The sequence below is a fragment of the Stegodyphus dumicola genome, chromosome 9 (assembly GCF_044657685.1).
Source record: "Stegodyphus dumicola isolate Sdum_Otavi_A_Nest chromosome 9, ASM4465768v1".
Lineage (NCBI taxonomy): Eukaryota > Metazoa > Arthropoda > Arachnida > Araneae > Eresidae > Stegodyphus > Stegodyphus dumicola.
Window position 1 is genome coordinate 109,110,107 of NC_140776.1, and position 16,416 is coordinate 109,126,522.

The 16,416-nt window shown below is 30.5% G+C and overlaps 1 protein-coding gene across 2 annotated transcripts in view; it reads left to right on the forward strand.

Annotated features, from left to right (window-relative positions):
• LOC118187089 (uncharacterized) overlaps positions 1-16,416 on the forward strand; it is a 69,536-nt gene that overhangs the window by 32,293 nt on the left and 20,827 nt on the right. For both annotated transcript variants that reach the window (XM_035357271.2, XM_035357272.2), the window contains exons 5-6: positions 7,207-7,457; positions 10,627-10,821. In XM_035357271.2, coding sequence (XP_035213162.1) covers positions 7,207-7,457; positions 10,627-10,821 — 446 coding nt within the window. The remainder of the gene's footprint in view (positions 1-7,206; positions 7,458-10,626; positions 10,822-16,416) is intronic.

The window sequence follows — 16,416 nt, forward strand, 5'->3', positions numbered from 1 at the left end:
TTTTTGCATTTAAATGGACTGCTCTTTGCTGGGAACGATAGAATACAAACATTTTTTGAGTGTAGTATGTTTTAATAAAAAAGGTTTCTGCTGTACCAATAATATATTTGTGATTTGAATATTTTATCTGTTAACTCTTTGGCTAATGAACTGGATTCAGGAGTATAAAACCGTATTACTTAGAGGATTCCAGTCTAATTAATGTAACACACACTGTATGATCCAGTATTATGCTTCCTTTTCGACCATATATTGTACCCTTTTTTTCCTGCTTTTGGAATGCATTCACCCATTTCATTCACAAGTTTATTTATAATAAATGAAATGAAAATTTAATTGAATCTTTTTTTGGTTTTTAAACTCAAATGAACTATGAGAACGGTATATGTTTTTGAAACATATTAATTGACTTTCATGAAACTTTAAATCATTTTGCCCTGATGAGTTCTGAATTGGAGTTTCAGTAAAAAGAGATTAATTTTTATAATTTTGTATATTTTTTCTTTTCGCATTTTTATTTTTCGAGTTTGTTCTTCCAATGAATTCTTTGATATATTTAGATTTGTGTTAAACCTCTTATACACGGTTGCAGTTATTAATATTCTTGAGGAATTGCCTTGCTTCCAATTTAATTTTAACTTTAGATGCTTTTAAGTTTACTTTACTTCAATCTTGCAGCTATAGTGCAGGATGGGTTTAAAAATATTGTTTTTAATTTTGAGCCTATTATGTTTCTTTTTGTATGTATATATTTTCAAGTGGTACCATAATTAATTTGCATCTCAACACAGCCAACATGCACTACATGGATAGACTGGAATTTTCTTAAGACACACCTGGAAAAGTCGGGGAATTTCATTCTCCTGTTTGAATGGCAACCCTGTTTATTCCAGTTTTGTTAACCCTTTCGTGGGCCGTGGGAAGATTACTTCCCACCTACATGTTCCTGGGAAATACACCTGTGGAAAGCGCAAAACCCACTATAATATATTGGCTTTGCTATTATAACGTTGGAACTCTAATTCTCACTTCAGTATTGTGCTGCCATCTGTGTTCAATCGATTGAAAACAGAATTACCACATTTATTTTGAAAGTTCGAACGCGTTGTGTGAGATCTGTTCCACTGAGACACCAGCTTTGATTGACATTTGCATTGCTATACGATTCTGCTTCAAATGTAAGTAAAGCATTGTCTTTATTATAATAACGTTTTCTTATTTTGTATATTTCTGCAGTAACTATCTAATATTGAATAATAAATAATGGGTAAAAAGTGAAAATACTATTGCATCATGTATAAAAGCCACGTGCAATAGGTATGTTGGAAAAATTAGAATATTTTTTAAAATACATTTAAAAATATCATTCAATTCTACTGAGAAAAAAAAAGATTATTTTGGCATGATTTTTACTGAGGAAATTTTACAGAATATTGTTGACGAAACAAACTCATATGCAAAGCAGACTAAGAAAAGGAAGAGATTGGATAATACCACAAAAACACATTATCCTGAACTGGAAAGAAATCACATCAGAAAAATTGAAAGCATGGGTAGGTATGCATATACTCATGGGTATATATCAATTGCCTGAACTGAAAAACTGCTGGAGCACAGACCCTAATCTCAATGTTCAATCAGTAGCAAGAATAATAATCGCAAAGAGGTTCAAAAAATAACTGAGACTTTACATGTAAACGATAACAGCACAAATCCATGTGGGCAATTTGCGTATGATAAACTCCTAAAGTCAGGCATCCTCTCGCAGCTCGATGATTCCATACCTAAAGTCTACGAACCTTCGTCAACGTTATGAATAGATGAATGTATGATAGCTTTCAAAGGGAGAACTTCATTGAAGCAGTATATACCAATGAAGCCTATAAAAAGAGGTTACAAGGTGTGGTGTTTAGCAGACTCTAAAACTGGATATATTCAAAAATTTGAAATTTATTGTGGAAAAGAAACTTCTGATAATATGGATAAAATATTGAGCTTAGGGGAAACAGTAATAACTAAACTAAACGGAAGATGTGAAACAGACAGGTCATCTTATAGCCTATGATAACTATTTGACATCTTTTAGGCTTGCAAGAAAGTCTACTTATAAGTGGTCTGTTTTCTGTGGGGACTGTATGGCCGCAAAGGAAGGCTAATAACAAACTACAAAGAGGGGAATCAGTGTTTTTAACTAAGGAAGAAGTTGCTGCAATAAAATGGATGGACAAAAAGGCTGTTACATTGTTGACTACTGCACATAATTCAGCGATTATTACATCTGTAAATCATACAAAAAGGATGGTACTAAAACAGAAGTACCTTTCTCTAAAGCTGTTGCTGTATATAACGATATCATGGTAGGGGTTGATTGTTTCGATCAAAGAAAAGAAAGGTACCAAATACGAAGAAGATCTGTAGAATGGTGACATCGTATTTTTTATTTTCTTATTGATCTTGGCATCGTAAATAGTTTTATACTGTGGCAAGGAAACAAGAGAAACAGAAGTTTAGACCAGCTAACATTCTGTATAGCATTAGCTCGTCAACTAATAGATGGATATTCCTCAAAAAAAGAAAGGCCGTTCTGCTAGCTTCCAAGCAGAAAGATGTTCAGTTCCGAATAATGTATGCTTAGTCAGTGTGGGAAATCATATGCCAAAGATGGTTTCCAACTATAGACGATATAAGAAATGTAGCACAAAGGCACAAGAAAAGAGAACCCGCCATATGTGTGAAGTATCTGAAGTACACTTGTGCATTGCAACATGTTTCTCATCTTTTCACGACAAATAATCGCCTTTAAATTGAATTTTCTCTATGACCATAAAAGGTCCCGTGGGAAGTATACTTCCCACCCCCTAAAATTTAAATGTAAACAAAAAATTTGGCAAAATAAAATATATTTCCTTAAATGCTATTGTTTAATTGATAATAAAACATAAAAAAGGAAGAAATTCAAAAGAGAAATAAATGGCCCACGAAAAGGTTAAAGTTTTAGATTATATTTGATTATTGGCTTTATTTCATAACTGGGCTTTTTTTATAGCAGTGTATATTGTCATTAAAATAATTGATCAGTATATATATATATATATATATATATATATATATTGATTATTATAAATTATTCTAGATTGGTATTTAATGTTCGATTTAGACTTAGCATTATGTAAAATAATTGTTCTTCCCTTTGTCTCTAATATACCACTTTCAGCATAGTTCCCCCCCCCCAATTATAGTATGTACAAATTTTTTAAGAGAGATGACCTTGTATAACACTTTCCATGTTTTAAGATAATTTAATCAACTGAAAAATTGTGCAGTTTTTTTATAGTAAATGCAAATGAAGCAATTTAAAAAAAAAAAAAAAAAAAAAAAGAAAGAAAAAAGAAATTTTCAATGAGTCACATAAGCACCATTTTATTCTCTGCCTTTGTCATCACTTGTGCAGCTAGGAAATTCCTTTTCTAAAATCAGGGTTCATACGGTCCTTAAGAGTCCTTAAAAGTCTTTAGATTTTTTGGAATCTATTTTTGGTCCTTAAAAGTCCTTAATTTTGGCCCAAATCAACAGAAGGTCCTTAATTTTAATCATCAGAAATTTCTGTCTGTTTTTACGACTATCATTTTGAGTGTGAATTAGCATTTTGAGGAATATTTTTGGTGATTCACTGCTGTATATATGGTAATCTTTTGAATGGGTTCATGAGTTATAATTTGTTTCTATTTCTAATATAAGTGATGGGGTACTCGAGTTTCTAAGCAAGAAGTGAAACATAAGCATTTCGAAATTCATTTTTTCTAGTAAAGAACTCTTAAACAACTTTTTGCTTTTGGGAATGTGAATTCTTTTATTAAACGGTTCTAAATTTGTTGACTTTTCAACATTTTGGCGATTTTAAGATTAGTTTCTATAGAAACTTTTTAATTCCAAAATCTGAGAATTTTTTGACGATTTTTTTTTAAAACATCGTAACATTGATAAATTCTATTAAAATAATGGTAATATATTGAAATTATACTTAAAATATAACATTAAAATAAAACATTTTTATTTTTCCCTGTCATATTATAAAGTTTCATTTTAGCAACTTGTACAATATTTTAAATCTGAAAAATAAACAAGGTATAATGCTTTAAAGCACAATTTACTAAGCAGCTCTTAGCAAAAGCAAAATTAGCTATGTAATTAATTAAAAATCTTGTTTTTAATTTTTTCATAGTAAGAGTTTTTCCCATATAATTGTCTCAGAATATTCAAAATTCTCAGAATGTGCATCAGTTTTCTTTATAAAATTAATTTTATACTTTTTCCCTCCTACTTTTTTCCAAAATATTTCTAGCTTTTTTCTGTTACAGAAATGGTAGGGATAATTTTTCTTTAGGATTTTAGACATTGCAGCTTAGAAAGTTTAAAAGGTTTTGAAGGCAAGATTTATAGACCCACAATTCTAGAAGATTCGAGAAATATGTGACAAAATGAAAAATGTCTCCATGGTATCAACGGGTATTGAATGTATTTTATAGAAAGTTTGCAATGAATTTCGTAATTTTGGGAGAAAATCTGGAGGAACAATGAAAAACATAATATTTGAATGTATTACTTCTGATACTAGAATCTTAACATGTTTATTTTCTCTTTATTTTCTCTACTTTTCACTAGACAGAAGCATGGAAATATCAAAAATGCTTCTGATCTTATCACATGGACAGGCATTATAGAAAGGGATTTTTTTATTAATAAAGAAATTGAAAACTTAAATTTAAAAGATTCATCTAATATTTCTTAATGCATCATACACATAGCTAGCACTAGGCATTTTCCCACCTGATTCAATCTCTGTGGATCCCAAATTCTGCTGCCTACTGCCTTTCTAAATTCTGCTTCCAATGCTTGCTCAAAGTTCTAAAAGTTTTGCCATTTCTAGATTTTGTTGTTTGGTGTGTCACTAAATTCTAGAAATTCTGCCACATCAGCTCTGTAACTGTCCTTTACTATATATATTTCATATTGCTTCTGAATGTTCATAGTACTAAAGAAGTAAAATTAGCCGCTTTTTCTGTACATTCTATATGCATTTAGTGTTTTTTAGAATAACGCAAATCCTTAATTAAATCCAAAATTCCTAAAATGAAAAGGAAACGTGTTGAAGAAAGAAACTGAGTACATAAAGGAAATTATTCTTATTCTTCAAATATATGTGCAGTTATTATTATGTAAATTACCCTATTGTTTATGATTTCAACCTTTACTATTTCTATTTCCTCATATGATAGAGTTATTGAGCCAGATTAAATTACAATTAAATTGTATAATCTTTGACCATTAGTCCGCATTATTAGTTTGAATTTGACTGTTGTTGTTTAATTACGTCACCTTGAGCTGTAATTGATTTTGTTAGCATCAGAACATGCCTTTATGTTCTAAGTTCTTTTTAAATAAGAAGCTCATTTAAACCTTTGTCTGATATTGTAGTTAATTTCAGACATGGCGATAATATGCTTCATGTCAGTCGGGGGTTTGGGACTATTTAACTTTTACCAGATCAATTAAACCCTCATAGGTACATTATGGAGAGGTTGACAAGTTAGGAGATGAAGCACGCAGAAACTAGTGAGAGCATTGCTTTGCATATTGAGACAAATCTCTAATTGTTAGAAAAGATGCTTAAAAGAGAAGGAAATTGTTATAAACGTTCAAATATGACCAACGATCATAAGTGTAAAATATTTAATGCTACTTGATAAATTGCATAGTTTATTTTATTCTCAAACTTATTAACAATTATGTTAATTAATTCAAGTTTAGTAATAATGCATACTACTTATGGATCTATTTTATTGTTAGGATGGTATTACAAACGTGAAATTCAGGCATACATAATATCTTCAATTGAATTTATTCAGTTCCCGTTTGTTCATAGGCCTTAATTTTTTTTCATTAATGGTCCTTAAAAGTCCTTAAAAGTACTTAATTTCTGTGTGCAGAAATGTGTACGAACCCTGTAAAAAGGTCATGTGATGTATTTAAGAAATTATTTGTGTGCTGTTTTACAGTCTGCAAAGAATTGAACTCCAGGCCATTCAAAGAATTTCAAAGTGACTTGGAGAGAAAAAAATTCAAGAAGAAAAGTGTGTTGAATAGGAGGTGGCATACAAACCACCATAGCCACACTCTATGAGGTTTTGTCTGACATTCATTGAAATGTCGGATGAGCATTATCATGATGGAAGGCCATCCTCGAAGGTTAATCAGCTCTGGGCACTTTGCTTTGATTACTGCTTTTAAAAATGCAATTTTAAATAGTTTTTTTTTTTTTTTTTTCTAAATTTAAAGTCTTATTTTGTAGCACTAATTCATAGTATTCAATTCCTTTTTAGTCGCACCATACACAAAGTGTTACTTTTTTCAGATGCAGCTCCCATTTTGATGTTACTAAAAAAGAATTATTTTGGCTCACGCTTGATCATTTTCTTGTAAACATTGTATTGTATTATATTACATCCTCTTTTCATTTCCAGTAATGAGCCATTGCAAAAAAGGAGGTTTTTTTTTAATCTCATCAAAGACGAATCTAGTACCAGAATTTGAGCAAGCACATTATTTCTGCTCTGCTAAAGTGTGGGGTACCCACGCATCATAGCAGCTTACATACACAGTCTTCTTCTCAATTTTTTCTGTAATTTTTTTGAATATATATGCTGTTTGTTCGTGACCATATAAGTTGGATTTATTTTAATAAGCCCTTGATTGCAGAGGATGATTATCTCGACCATTCATCGTTTTCAAGGCTAAAACTTCCATGCTTAAACTTCTCAAACCATCTTCAAACTCTGTCATCACAAACGGCAGTTTGTTTGTAATCAACACAAGTTTTAAAAGCTATCCGACTGGCATTTTTTCCTTTTATAAATTAAAAAATAATAATAATAAATGTGATAAAAATGAAGTCCTCCATTTTTAGTACTGCATAACACATACACAAAAATTATGCCACAATACATGCAAAAATCATGCAATTTAAACAGGAGAGATTATATGTAAATATCAACTTCCGAGATTCAGACAGCCAATCAAGGGCACTCCATATCTGAAATAACAAAATAATTAGAAGAAAACATGCATCGGTTTGAGAAACTGCAGACCTTTTTGGATGGCCCAGTATAATGTTATATGTTTCTCTAAGTTTAAGATATTTTCTTGCAGATCAGGTGTTAAAATCGCTACCAAATTGCTCGACTCTTGAGGAAAAATTACAGTGTCTTTTAAAGAAACATGTAGCAGTTTTGGAAGAGTTACGTAATCTCGAATCCCATGCAAAACAGTTAGAGCGACAAGCGACTACCCAGCGGAGGGAGAAAGAAGTATTGCAAGCTGAACATAATAGAATGATTTTAGCCAAATCCCGATTAGAAAGCTTGTGTCGAGAATTACAGAGACAAAATCGAGCAGTGAAAGTAAGTTCAAGTATATAGTAATACTCATAGCAAGCTTTATATTTTGATTTAAGATATTAAGATTTATGTAGTATTTAATTATCACACCATTATTTTCAGAGTAGTTAAAATTAGTTAATTCATTTTGTGCTCTTTAAAGACTCTGTGATTTTATCAATTTATATTAAATATGCCAAATAATATAGAAATTAATAAAGTCTATCAAATAATATAGAAGTTATTAATAAGATCTTTATCTCTAGAATAGTTTTAAAATGCTTTTAGAGAAATGGGTACTTTTCTGTTTCACCGGCGCAAATCTCACCAAGCAGACTTTCTTGGCGACAACATACAGTATACGCATAAAAAATTTAACAAATGTTAGTTCTAAGAATTTTTTATTTTGAAAGCATAAACTATTTAAATTGGTTTATAATTTTGTAAAAAGCCAATAAATAAAGACAATAAATTTGTAAAAAGTCATTAATTTAAGAATTTACTATGCTATCATGGTTCAACATCCTGATTCGCCGGTTCGTATCATGTGACCCCAAGGGATCTCATCTTGCGTAAACTACGCTACAAAAATGTAGTTCTCTCAGCAATTATCTACATTAATTTCAAGTTAAATATTAATTTGGAATACGAGTTTAAATGCAAAAATTATTTCAATTCGTACGAATAGCTTACTCAGAAATTATGTAAAACCGTAATGCTTTACTTCGCTAGTGCATTCTCATTAGAATTGATGACTTTAACCCTTAATTTTGCCTTTTCTGTATTTTTGCCTTCGGGTGAGTGGTGTGATTGCAACCTAATTGACTTAATTACCGTGAATGGTCTTAGGGCATAAAATTTAACTATCTTTGTAAATATTCTACATAATTGTATGCCAGTATTGAAAGAAAAAATCAATTTGGTAAGAAATGGCTGTGACTTGTTTTGAAAATGAGGCGTAAAAGATTACCAACAAAGATATTCCGTTTGGTATCAGTTATACCATTATTGGCTACTTTATCGTTTGCGCCGGCCAAACAGAAAAGTACCGAGAAATGTAGCAATAAAGTGAAACTATCTATTTTATTGGATGTATTTTTAGGAATAATTGATTCTTCTTTGTATATTTTTTTTTTCATATGCAAGTAATGATGGAAGCTAATTCAGACTTATTTGCATGCATGTTTCTCCATAGAACAAATTTAGGTGTTTGTAAATATGACAATAAAATGGATATTTATTTGAATTACAGCAATTATGTTACAAATGTAAATTTTGCATTATTGTATAGGACAATTTACCTTCTAACTTTACAAGCAAAGTAACATATATGGCTGCTTTTATGTGCATTGTATACTATTTTGTAATTTCTGATTTCAGATAAATTCATTTTGAAAATGCCTGTTATTTTGTTTTCTTCTCAAGCTGTAAATAATTGCAACAATTTAAATAGCTTTCTACATATATTTTGATGATTTTTTTATTGTTAATACAAACTAGTGTTCCTAAAATAGTTTATTACTATTAGTGTTCTAAAACAGTTTATTACAATTTTAATTTAAAGTGCATTAGTTTTGATACCAGCAGCAGATAGCTTTCTGTATATATTTTGAGAATTTGATAATATACAAGGTGTGACACAGAAACAACGAGACTAAGTGTGTAGCTTGAAAACGGAGTGGAGTTGGCAAAAACTGTTATGGTGATGTCATCCTTCACACCTTCTCTATCCATGCATCCAGTTTCAACTTAACCGATCACACCAGTTGGGAGTACTGCGTCATTGAGTGAACATGTGCATCTGCAATCTGCCAGAAAAAATGTCTAATGTAAAAAGTGAACAGCGAATGAACATCAAGTTTCTTGTGAAACTTTAAGAAATTAGCCACAAAAACATTTCAAATGTTAACTGAGGCTTATGACGATGAAACTTTGTCTCATACACGTGTGTTTCAATGGCATAAGCGGTTTTCAGGAAAAGGGATAAAGCACACATGTCAAAATCAGAATTTAAGGCAATGTTGATTGTCTTCTTTGGAATTGTAATGATTGATGGGTTCCCAGTGGTCAGACTGTAATCAACATTACTACATTGCAGTACGAAAAAAACTTAGTGAACAAATTAGAGAAAACAGGCCACAGTTATGGAGTGATGGATGGCTGTTGCACCAGGACAATGCACCCACTTACACAGCCCTATCTGTCAAGCAGGGTGTGTTTCTGATTAGCAAAAGCATTACTGTGATGGGGCATCTTCCTTTTCACCTGATTTGGCTCCATGCAACTTTTTTTTTTATTTCCTAAAGTTAAATCTTGCATTTTACCTCAGTTGACGGAGAATCTCCTGAAGGGCCTTCCAAAACTATTATCAGCAATGGCAACACTGAATGCAGAAGTATATGAATGCTGAAGGGGACTATTTTGAAGGTGATAATGTCAAGGAGAACTGTTTCTGTAAGTACAATGACTCGTGTACTTACAGAAACAGTTCTCCTTGACTCCAGTCTCGTGTTTTTTGTGTCACACCTCGTATGAACTAGTATTCTGGAACAGTTTATTGCAAATGTGTTGGTGACAGCAGTATAAATAATTTGTTATATCAATAAGAATTTTTAAGTAAGTTTTTAATTTGCATACCACTTGTTATTTATTCATATAAAAATTTAATTAAGAGTATATCATCTTTCTCACGTATAAATGTCGTATTCATGTTTGGCCTTAGAATAATTTTCTTTTTAAGAGTATATGATTCTAGAAAATCAGTTTTTATGTTTTTAACTGTATTCATTAAATTTTTTATTAAATTTACTGTGAATGCGTATAGCATAATTATAGAAAATAACATTAGTCATTTACTTTTAATGTATAAATATTCTTTTCCGTCATGTAAATTTAGGCTTTTGGATGTATGGCATCATGTAAATTTAGGCTTAGGAATGCTACAGTTCTGCTTATCAGTGTTATTGAGCAGATTTTAAATTTTATTCACTAATACATAATTATGATATCTGCATGGTTACTTATTCAAAAAATTTGGTATCAACTACTGCTAAAGCAGTAAATATTATTTATGATACACATCATATGATGAATGATATTTTCTAATTTTTGAGTCTTTATGTATTGCATTTTAAAAGGAAATCATTTCTTGTTACTGTTTATTAATTTAGTACATGTATGTTTATTAATTCAGGAAGAAAGTCTGCTTCGTATCAAAGAAGAAGAAGAGAAAAGGAAAGAAGTTGCTAATAAGTTCCAAGTAACTCTAAATGACATTAGTGCTTTAATGCAGGAAAATTCTAAGAAAAACATTCAGCTAAGGGAAGAGAATACAGAATTAGCAAAAAAACTAAAAGCTTTAGTTGATCATTATGAAATGTGGGAAAAGGTATAAATTATTTTTTTTCACTTTTTTTTTTTTATTATTTGAAAAATATATCATTTTTCCAATGTAGATACATATGCTTCAATCTGTTAATAATTCTTTTACAGAAGTTTGACTCTTGACAGCAATGGGAAAAATAATGTTGCTATTTCATCAAAGTACTGTCTCTGAGATAATAACATGAATTAAATTCATATTTGAATTTTTATTTGGTATAATCAATTTAACAAAAGTAATAAATAAATTTAGTATCTGAGATAGTAACATGAATTAAATGCGTATTTGAATGTTTATTTAGTATAATCAATTTAACAAAAGTATAAACTTTATACACTACTTACTCATACTATAAAATTATAACTTTAGAAAATTTTAAATATATATCCATTTAGAGAAATTCAGTTTTTATTGAAGAAATTTTTGTATGGAAATAGTATCTTTCTCCTAAGCTTAAACATATATAGCATGTTATAAAACTTTAAGTAGTACAGTCAAAAGTCGTTAATTCGGACACCCATAATTCGGAATGATCTATAATCCGGACCTCAAAACTAAAAACTTTCTGCGCATGCGCCGCATTGACACATGCGCATAGGCGCTTACGCGCGCGTAAGACCTTTTACTACTGCGCATATGAGTGTGCGCAAGTGCAGAATACGTTTTCGCGTGCGCGTTTTATGTATAATGGACGTATAAGCTAAAATTATCTAATTATCTATTTCAGTTAATGTTGATGATTGCGTTGTTCCTTAATTTTCGAATTGGATCCGGCTTATTATTTTTTGCAGACTGTAGGAGCAATTTTATAAAAGTAAGCTTAAACTTTCGATTATATCAAATAGAATTTCCGATATATATTTGTTAATATGTAAAGGATCTAAAGCAAAAGTATGTTTTGAAATCCGAAATCTGTTTATCAATTTCACGCTGCTCGGCGGGAGGAACGCCGCGCGGCGGGCGCGTAATGAATTGGAAGTTATCTCTCAGCACTATCCTTATCTTCAGGGCAGATGTTTTTATTTTATTTGGCTTATAATTGAAGATCAGATGTTTTTATTTTATTTGGCTTATACTTCCTTACCAAATGTAGTATTTCATTTCGATATGCTCCGTCTTTGATATGATTTAAAACAAGTTCCTCGTCATTATAATTCGCTTTAGATAGCGAAGAAAAGTAACAGAGGTTATTGAAAACGAAAAAATTTCGATTGACAAATTAGTCGGTGTTCTTGACATAGCAATTATAGGACTTGAACAGCGGAACTTTGTAACTGAACAAGAAATTATGTCTGTTTAATAGAATTAAAGAGAGAGTATTATCACATGAAACGAAGCAAAACTTAAACAACTTACATTGAAAGAAATGTTTATTTAAGTAAACAAATAAATATTAAGCTTTTTCTTTTTGTAAATTTTGATACCCTTTAGATCATAATTGTTCTTTATTTCATAAATTACGGTTTCATATTTTTAATTTTAGAATTTCTGCATGCCATCCTACGAGATTTAAACTGATGATCTATAATCCGGAAAAATCGATAATCCAGAATCGCCGAAGTCCCGACGAGTCCGGATTAACGACTTTTGACTGTATCAAACAATAAACAGATTTGCTGATAATTAACAAAAGAATAATATTACAATATTTGAAATGATCCAATCCAAAATTTCCAGTATTGGTAGATTTTGGATGTACATTTTGTCTTGAAAGCATAAATAAATTTTCCTTTTTTGGGGGGTGTTGTTAGAAATTTGTTTTAGTTCATCAAATTTTTCTGCTTTACTTTATACAGTTTCATTAAAAATAGCCCAAATTTTTCCCTAATGTTGAATGTAAGAAATTATTTTATGAAAATTTTATTTTTAATAATTTTACAAAAACTGTACCTTTAAAGTTTTATACATTTTTATCTTTAAATTTTTTATTTGCCTATTTAAATCATATGTCTTTAATTCCTTACTTGATTAATAACCTGATGTCTTCAGTTGTAGTAACTTATAAAAATAATATTGTGCTGCTTAATCCCGCATCTGCTAACAAGAACCTGCAGTAATTTGTTTTCAAGAAATGATTTTCAATTATTTTATCCCTTACATTCATAGATGAAATTTAAAATATTCAGCAACCAATATATATTAATATGAAAATATCATACTTGAACTTGAAATCTGTACTTGCATCAGTTTAAAAAGTTTAAACAGAACTCAACTGACAACTCTGCATACAGAAGAGTACAATATTTTAAAATTAATTTCAGTTTATAATTTGTCTCACCCTCCAAATGAAGAGGCAGATGGCAGCTCTTTTAATGAAAATCTTATCCCCTTCTAAAAAAAGTAAACAGCACACTGAATAGAAAATTCAGATAGTTTGAGCAAAACTGTATAATCATAAGATGAATATCATGCAATCAACATGGTAGTTCTAAGCATATTTAAACAATTTATCAATTGAAGTTTAAAATTGCAACTATATCTATATGACCTAAAAATTCTTGGAGAGTTATCTCTGCACATGCATTCCTATCTGTATCTAGTGTAAATGCTATGTATAAATGCTTTGATAGTAATCTGCTCATTGTGTTTTTTCCATAAATTTATAAATATGTTTGCATTTATTCAAGTGTTTATATGACTATATAGTAAAGTTAAGTAAGGTCTTTTAACATATGTTGCAGAAAATTAAATAGTTTAAAAACTATTGCAGCTGAGCTAAATATAACTTGTATTATGTCACTATTACCTAGCATTTTTGTCATGAAATTCTCTGATTTATTTATTCTGAGAATCAAAGTCCCTTTTTACTTCCTTGTACGAAGTAAAAAGGAAGTATTGTAATCGAAAAAAGTTTCAGGCATCATATTTCAACGAAAATATCCGTTTTGACTGCTATCGAATGCAATTTAACGATGTTTTTGCGTGACATCTGTATGTAAGTACAGAATAAAAGACTCTTCCCCCCCCAAAAAAAAATTATGAAATGGATTTTAAATTAATTCTGAAGAGAATTTTCCGTGCCATCTGTATGCACGTATCTCGCATAACTAAAAAATGAGTGGCCTCAGAAAGTTGAAATTTTGTATGTAGGGCTGCTATAACATGTAGATGTGCACCTCGTATTTTGGTTGCAATCGGCCACACCAAACATATGTAAATATATGTATATATATCCACTCTGTTACTCGGCTCAGTGATCTCAGTTTCTTTATTCTTATATGTTTTTAAATTGTACATTTTTTGTTTAAGAAATGACTGAACTATGCTGTTCTTATCTTCCGGTTAAGGATTTTATACCTTTAGTAAATCTGCATGCAATATTTTTAGAATTATCAACAATTTAAAAGTTGTTTAAGTGCACTAAGCCTAATTATTTTTACCATAGCAGCCATTTTTGTTTATATTTGGAACTTAGCAGAATAGTGGATTTGTTGCCGATCTAGAGAAACTGAGCTTTGCAACAACAAAGATCATGCCTTCTTTTTTTTATTGTGAATTAATTCATTCTGGAATTTATCTGAAGAAATAAGTGTTTCAGATTTATTTTGTAATTTTTAATATAGATATTTTGAGTTTTTATGTATTTTTGTCTTGTCGGGAAGTGAGAACTGAATTAATTGAATGAGAAATACTGAATCGCCTGTTAAAAACTGTTTGTTTTTTGCTTAATTTCTTTTATACATCATTTTAATTTGTTATAGTATTTGAATAGACTATGTGGCAACGATTAGATAATTCTTCAAATGATATAAATATTGTGCATTCTGAGTTATAATATGCATTCTCACCTTGATTTATTTACATACGTAATTGGCCTAAGGCATATGCAAAAGGAACTGGTTAAAATCCTAATGTGATTGTGTACCAGTATACCAGAAACTATTAGGATTAGTTATAATATAAACGAAATTTTAATGCTGTTAAGTGAACCTAGCGTCAGAGTGTCTCTATGGTAAACAAATATAGTAAATTTTAAAGAGTGCATTTATTCTGTTGTGGTTTTATGCGCTAACGACGAAGTAGATTTAATTCAATCCAATAAGTTTAAATGAAATGCAAGAAAAAATGTGTATAATTTAGTATTCCGTACAAGGAAGTTGTGGTGTATATATCAGATTTTTTTTTTCAAAATGTGAAGTTTGTTAAGATTCTAAATTTTTGCATTCATAATCAGATATGCTTAAAAGTAGTCAATTCAAAGTTCAGATTTGCATAACTCTTTTTCAAATATCTGTGACAGTAGCCCAGATTTGCAGCCATGCATGCAGCACGTTTTAGCAAATAAACAATCATCCTGGTGTATTTGGTAGTACTTGTATTTGTTTATCCTTTTCAAGGGCACTGGTTTATTAAATATACCTGAAATTTGTCAATTTTTTAAACCCTAAAAATGCAGGTTTTTTTTTAATACCAAAATATGTAATTTTTAAGTGGCAGCACTACCCTATCAATGCTGAATATTTTGCGACTGCCAAATTAATGTATCTCATTCAGAGGTCTCACATTTCAAGATACCTAAACTGTACTGGAGGGGGTGGAAATTCAAAATCTCCATATGTATAACATACATAGGCTGAACTATATATATTTACTGCATTTCAATTTAAAAAAAAAAAACTGCTGAAGTAGATTATTTAATGATTTTTAAGACTGGTATATAAATTATACCATCACCCATGTAAGACTTGCTATTATTGGCCTTCCAAGCTTGTCTTCTTTCTCTGTTCTGTGAGGTGAGAGTGTATTTATATTAGTTGTTTATGAAAGGGGCTTCTGTAGAGCCCATGGGTCCAATAGTGGAAAAAATAGCTTCAAGGTATGTTAGGACTTCTAGTAAAAGAGCATTCTTCCTTAACAAAATTATATATTACTACGTTATTTATAGAAAAATTAAAAAGGGACCACTACAGGGCTGAAAATAGAAGGAAAAAAAAAAAAAGAGCTTTGAGATGTATCAGAAATAAAATCGTTTAAAAACATTTCTCCCTGAACAAAAAATGATATACCGTATTTGATGGCATATAAGACGCACCCTTATTTAGAAGGCCACACACAAGGGAAAAAGGTTTTAATAGTGCGCACAATAGCGCGGTACCACAATAACTTAAAATGTCGTTTCTTTTAGTTCTCACGTTTCGTAAAAGCCAAATATATTTTTATTAAGGAAAATTAACAAACGGCAAGCTATTTTGAATATGATATGTAAATTTCAATAATGAATAAATGAATGAATGGCAAGCAATCAAACATAATACAAAATAAAGCAGAAACAACAAAAAACACAGATTCAAGGAAAATGTTGCCTATCATGAAATTAGACTTTAATCGCTTTCAAAACCATAAAAATCCTTTTCACTATCATCATCATCGAAAACGAGAATATCGTCATCACTAGTATCACCTTCTTCAAATAATGCGTCGTCTTCTGTTCTGTCAAGAGCATTTACTGATTCTGCACTTCTTAGGACTTAACAATTACTTCAGCCTTTATGTCCTCCCAAGATCGTTTTACCCACTTGCATACTTGTGAAATAGAGGGCCACTTCATTCTACCTGAGGGTGTGAGGACGTGATGTGGCTCTCCTATTCACTTGTTCCATC